The sequence below is a fragment of the Melitaea cinxia genome, chromosome 3 (genome assembly GCF_905220565.1).
Source record: "Melitaea cinxia chromosome 3, ilMelCinx1.1, whole genome shotgun sequence".
NCBI lineage: Eukaryota > Metazoa > Arthropoda > Insecta > Lepidoptera > Nymphalidae > Melitaea > Melitaea cinxia.
Genome location: NC_059396.1, coordinates 15374982 through 15382120, shown reverse-complemented (window position 1 = coordinate 15382120; position 7139 = coordinate 15374982). Strand labels below are relative to the sequence as shown.

The following is a 7139-nucleotide window of genomic DNA, read 5'->3' as shown; positions in this document are numbered from 1 at the left end:
TTTTTTATTTCGTATGTGTCCATATTTACTACATACATATCTATATTTTATAAGTACGTGTTTAATAATATTATTAAATTTTATTAGTTATTTGTTTACGTTTTATATTTTTATATTTGTTTACGGTTTAACGTCAAAATTATTTTAATTGTTAGCATTTTTTACGCCGGAAACCTAATGATCTCATGATTACTGCTATTGTAGTCTGTAATTTCTTATTATACTGGGTTTTATAGCAAATTATAATCAACTTTGCAGTTACTATTATAATTGAAATCTTGGCATCGACAAATATTAAATAAAAATTGTGATTGAATTTTCACATCACTGAAAGTTGAAGTAAGTCATGTGTGACAATATTGGTGAGATGACTGGGGTGATGATAACGAACGTGGTAACGACAAGTTGAGAAATGCTGGTGCGGGGGTGTGCCGGGGGCGAGTTCCGGCATTCGCTGGCGGAACGTACCAAAGCCCTGGCGGCCAAGTGCCATGCATTGCGGTCGCCAGCGCACCAACGCGATCAACGCAGCACGGAGCGCCGCCGCACCAAAAATCGCAAATCACAAACACGGTGGTATGTCAAGGTTAGTTGCGATCCTTGTCTAATGCGCATTGGAAATAAGAGAAATAAATTTAGTGTGAACTACTGAAGATAACTTCAACAATCCTCGATAACATCAATGCTTTGACGACGCGTTGGCGCAGCGGTCATAGTACTGTATGTTGCGCTGTCAGTCGCGGGTTCGATCCCGCACATGAAAAAAATTTTATTGGCCATATAGATGTTTATCGTGATCTGGGCATTTGTGCTTGTGTATTGTGTGTATTTCTGGACACAGGAGAAAATTATAGTAGGGTTGTTGAGGGTGAAGCGTTTATTTATTTATTCGTCACTCACAAATATAATCAGATCAGTTTTAAAAAGTGAATGTGTTGGTAACACATGCTATTGATTCTGCCTGATTCTAAAAATCTACTAAAGTGTACTTTAATAATAAGGAGCCATCATAATTGAACCATCAATTTATGTACTGCGTTAAGACAGAGGTAGATTGACGAAGTGTGACATTGTGTAACAAGGGGTGGGGAGGGGAACAAAATGTTGTGATATTATATTTCAAAAAAATATGTAAATGCCTAATTGTTAAATTGTTATTTTTGAACTACATATGTACTTATTAACGATTAACCTCAAAAATAAAGTTTAAAGAGTTTTGTTCTCGAATTGACATTTCATACGTATGTTTGATTGCTGTTTATTTCATTGCAAAATAATTTGTTCTCGAATTGACATTTCATACGTATGTTTGATTGCTGTTGATTTTTTTGCAAAAAATTTTTAATAAAAATAAAAACAATGTCGAAACTGATGCTTTAATTTAATAATTATTTTTGGGCGTGAAATTGCAAACTATGTGACATCATACTAGGTAGCGGTAGGAATCTCATAAATGTGATCAACTGTGACAAAGAACGGGTGAGGGGTCAAAAAATCGTGAAATTCGTACGACGAAATTTATGGATTGCCCATATACTACATTAATTTTCTAGTACCAATATAATTATTTTTTGCGTCGTTTATGCTACATATTTTTAATTTTGTGACTACGTTAATTTAAATATGGAATAAAAATTACTAGTTCACTTTGATAACACATAAACGTATGACGAATCATTACACACATTAGTATTAACATTACAAACAAACAAATGATTTCATTATTCATTATTTTATTTTATTATTATTTTATTTTTTTCTACGACGGACTTATAAAACATACACTGAAAGAATCTTGAAACTTCAAATAAAAATAATTAAAGCCATTTTAAATTTTAAGGATAGACATAAACACTGTGATGATGACCTAAAATTTTTTAAACATTGTAATATCTTACCAGTTAACATTCAATTTAAGTATATAATGTTAAAGGAATTATTCAAATCAAAAATTCTGGTAACATGTTAAACACCCTACTTACACCCGTGCTATCGCTATATGGTGAGCGAACTACAGCTTATTTAGTGCCTAGACTAATAAATGACCTACCATCAAAATTGATTGAAAGTATTACACCAATTAACTTAAAAAATAAACTTAAAAATTACTTTCTGGATACTATTGTATTTGGTTGTGTGTATCTTTTTATTTGAATTTGCCAGCTTGCTTCATCTGCGTCTTCATATGCGTTCATTGGTTACTAAATAGCATTGTCATAAACCTGCGTGGTTTTTAATGCTATTTATATTAAATATGTACAATATTGTTTATTTGATAAATAAATTTAAAAAAAAATATTTATTCCAATGTATGCACAACCGATGGAGTTTGTTTATATGTAACTGTTGTTGCTTCTGTTCGTCATCGATATTTTAACAATCCTGTGATAAAAGAAAATAACCGTATTGGGTAACTGAGCATAATTTTACTATTATATTTAACATTTATAGTTTAATATGCATATCAAAGGAAAACTGACGTTATCATTCATACCACCGTTTTAATTGGACATTATTTGTTAAATTTATATTTTCGTACGCTGTAATTTAGTTAATATTACAGAAGACGCAGTGGTTCAAAAATTAAACATATTACCTAAATGTTTTATTAAATGTAATCCCAAGTTGTTTTTTATCTTAAATGAGTGATCTAAATTATCAAAGTTAAATGGCAAACCATAACAGTTAAAATTATACAAAAAAGAGGTTTTATATGTTTATTTAGCTGAACTAACAACTGACAAATTTCCGGTTACACTACATGCCTACCCAAATCGAAGAAAATTGCACTGTTTATTTGTATTTGTATGTATTTAGCCAGAACATTAGTGTCCGGCATAATACTATTTATTTCTAGACTTTGAAGTGAAAAGTCTATGTAAATCGGATTAGAATTTTGGTAAAGCATTAGGTAACAAAAAAATATGATTTTATTTCTATAAACATACAATGTTACATAGCCGTACATGTATAATTAAAAAGACTAGTATAATAAGACTGATAAACTATTAATAACCCGATCCGATTTTAACTTACGATTTCAACAAGTATAAAAGTTATAGGACAAAATTCCCATTTAAAACGTTAAACTATGAGCTCTGTTTGTTGTTGTTTGACACCTATAATACATTACTATCATGTTAATTTGCTTTTATATAAAAAATATCTAAATACTTTTGAAATAAATTACTTTTACAAACAAGTTTTGCGTTTTATACTTTGGCATAAACTTTTAACATATTTAAATATGCTTGTTTATACAAGGGTATTAAGATAATATGTTCTTTTAAGTAAATTAGTTTAAGGCTGTTGAAAATAATACGTAGCAGATATTTGGTACAACAAAATCTGTGCGAATATTCGATTGAGAATTTAAAATATCGCGTTAAACGCGTCTTTTAATCATTCTTTATTTGCGTATGTATGAATGATCAGTTATCAAACGTTGCTTGTATGGAATATGAATCTCGTCGAAATGTTTGTTTGAAAAAAAAAGTGTGTTTTTACTTATGTACACACGTAAGAAATTATACTAGCTAGCCATAGATCAAGTAAAAAAAAATCTATGTAGCTAGCTACCTTCATCTTCGTTGACTAGAAAACTCCGGTCTCGGTTTTTTGTTACGGTGTGCGCGCGCATCGTAAAAAATTACTCTCATCATTTTTCCCTATCGCACCAAAAGAAGTATAACTTCGAAAAATGTTAGGCCGAACTTCTAGTACATTCCCTATTGTTGATGGTGACGTATAGAAATTCATTGTACATGTGCACTAGGGTTATTGTTGCGTACACCATACTCGCAATATGCAACAGTACAACTACTAAACGAGACAGATATCAGTATGACGGTCTGCTACCGAAAGATCGATTAAAACAGTAGATAGGTTGGAATAAAAATTGCTTTATACACACGTTTTTCTATAAATCAATATTAATATTTTGATTTTCTCTCAATTTATTATTGTTTACATTTGTAACTCAATATATGCCGAGCAACTTTTCATAGCATGAAATTAACAAGAATGAAAAAGTAATAGATAAAATAAATCATTGCTAATTCTGAAGTTTTATAGTTCATTCTTATACAGAAGAATACAATATGTCGTTTAAGTCTAAAGTTTGTCGGATAAGATTTTATAACAAGATTGAATTGCAAAGTGTGTTGCTAAATGTTAATAAACTACTAAGACATTTGTCTTCGACTACAATGTGACTATTTAACTGAAAAAGCATTTGAGCTATTTTAATATACTCTCGCACTAAACCTTCATGCCGATAATGTTTAACTGATGAAATTCACTCAAACCAAATGTAAAACAAATTTCGGACCATATCTAATATCTATGTTCTATAAATTACTTCGGATGTACCTTTTGCAGGCTTCGTTAGCATTGCAGGCTTATATCTACGCTTCTATGTCTGTACGTTTAGGAGTGCTTGCTTGAAATCCGGGACAGCTGTTAGGAATGTATTGAGGCTTAGTATACATTTAGGAGGCAGTAGTATTATTTATATATATGTATGGTATAATTTGCTTTGGCATTTTTGCTAAACTATAAAGGCAGGCAAAACTGTGTAGGTCTGGTTGTGTCGCATAATAAGGAAATTTCTTTATGACAAGGAGAAAAAAAATATTAAATCTCATGCTTCAATCATATGATGAGTCTCTGCGTAATTCAATTCAGCAAATTGCTGAGGGACGGTTCAATGGGATAGGTCGGGACTCAGCCGCTCTATGCCAGTCGTGCTTAAGGGCCGTAATACATAGAGCGTATATAATGTTAGAAATGCGAGCTTACGAGTAGATGCGTAGCCTCGTCATTTGCTTTTCTGTGTTTTTCTTGTTATAATCAAACTTTTCCTCTTTATTTTAAAAGTCATGTTTAATGTACGTATGAAATAATTCTATGAATTGACGAATATACGTAATAGTGCGTAATTTATACAGTATATGATTGTCAGGAAAAACAATACTCTAGTAAACCTTGAGTTACATTAATCATCAGTAAGCAGAACGATATTAATGTTTTTGTATCATGTGTTGTACATTCCTATCACTGACAATACCCCGGTTGTAAAAGTATATAAAATGTATGTGGTTTTATGTGTGTAATAATAATTATCTTTAATTTATATACTTCGTTTATTAAAGCATTGAATTTTATTAATTTTATGCAAAAGAATCCATATATATATATCTATATATACGTGAAGCAAAAACCTTGTACGCCTTTTTACGAAAATGGCGCGGACGGAGAAGGATGAAATTTCGCACACTTATTGTTTATATAGAGAGGAGTGCAAAATGCTGATGTTTCTTTAACATAAAAATAAAAATAAAAGACATTACACATACTACCGTGTATTTAACACACACGCATATAATTATACTCTTTGGTTGAAACTTATAATTTAAATTAATTATGGTTGTATTTCGACATCTGGGTGACCACTAGTTAGATTTATTTTTCCTCGTGTTATCAAAGGATTTTTACACAATGATGTAGGTATCAAATCAATTTTGTTGTTCTTAAAGTATGTCATGATTCATCGCGCCGTGTCATCCGTGAAACAAGGTAGTTTCTTGTTAATTGCACCGCATATGTACATACAGTCATACCGCAAGTACTTTTAGACATATTTATGGATCCCGAGTTATAAGAATATTGACATTTGTCTTAAATATAAGTTAGCAAACTTGTTTTTGCCGTTGCATTAGTATGAACTCTTTATCAGATTTTATCTTAAGTGAGTAGGTATATAGTAGTAGTAGTTTATCGAAATTAGTTTTATTATAATAAATTCTTCTCAAATGTTTAATATTATTCTACGTAGGTATATTTGTTTAAATCAGACTTCATCAATGTTATTTTTAAAGAAAATAAACGAATTTTTGAGTATTTGTAATAAAATTTTAATTATGTTAAAAAGATGTATTAAAACAGTACTTAAGGTTAAAAAAATATATGTATAATTCGACGTTAAACTAGGAACCCGTCGGTAACCCTATAACCGGGACGACGACGCTCTCAATGCTATCGATTGCTTACAGCTTAGGTGTCGGGGGCGACGACCTGCGCGTCCAGTCTCAGCTCAGCTGATTCCATTGTTTCTGACTCAAGTTTTTACAAACACTTCCACTAATTGTTATTTTTTATTCATTATCGTACGTAATTTTAGTCTATTACATATTTTTTAAAGCAGTTCTTGTTACTGATGTAATTCTAAGAACATCTACTTATTTATAATTTTTACATTAAAGTTTTTTTATAACAATCATGTAAAGAAAGAAGACGACGGATGGTCAAATAAGCATGTTATTTTTACATTTGATTAGTTAAATTTTACTTGCTATATGTATAATATGTAAAGGCCTATTTAGACCAGTTTCGTACCTACAATAATTTGATTTCTTTTGTGTCTACTTAACGCTTAAACTGATTCAAATATAATTCATTTCCATTATTACAATCGTATAGTAAATAAGAGGTCGACAACTTTTTAATTGTTGTTTATGATGTTGTTTATGATATGGTTTGGGTGACCGTTGTAAGATGTTATAGGTAACAATGTTATTCATAATTTTAATCGATATTTTATTTGTCAGAAAACATAATTAAAATGTCAAATCTTATGAAATCTGATTCAAAAATTTTAGTCGAATTTCGAGTATTATGACATATTTATTACCCAATATGTTACTTTTATAGCACGACCAAGGAGCAAAAGTGAAATTATTTGACTATGTAGTGAATTTTATTTTGGCGTAGTAAATTAATTACTCCGTTCATAATTTATGTTGTATAAGATTTTAAAAAGACTTACATAGTTCAGGTCATGTCAGTCGTCATGTCGTCGTGAACTCGGTACGCAGAACTTGCCAGTAGCGGCAACCGAGCGCGTCGGTCACGCTTGCCGCTTTGTAGTGTACCCCAGCATATTATTTGCTATCTCTTTATCATATGTATGTAACAATTTAAAAATGGAAATTGGATTCATCTTATCATCCAACCACGTCTATAAATACACCTTTAGACATGTAAATTATTTAGCACAAGCAGTGACAATGTTTGTACGAAATATAATCTAATTGTTGTTACATTTCTAGTTATACCTAGTTTTCTCTAAGCGGCTATGT

At 30.8% G+C, this 7139-nt stretch overlaps 1 protein-coding gene across 1 annotated transcript in view; it reads left to right on the top strand.

The window, feature by feature from the left end:
• The first annotated feature begins 412 nt into the window (after window positions 1–412).
• The window catches only part of LOC123669588 (ral guanine nucleotide dissociation stimulator), a 31002-nt gene continuing 24275 nt past the window's right edge, over window positions 413–7139 (top strand). The window contains exon 1 of the mRNA XM_045603185.1: window positions 413–586. Coding sequence (XP_045459141.1) covers window positions 413–586 — 174 coding nt within the window. The remainder of the gene's footprint in view (window positions 587–7139) is intronic.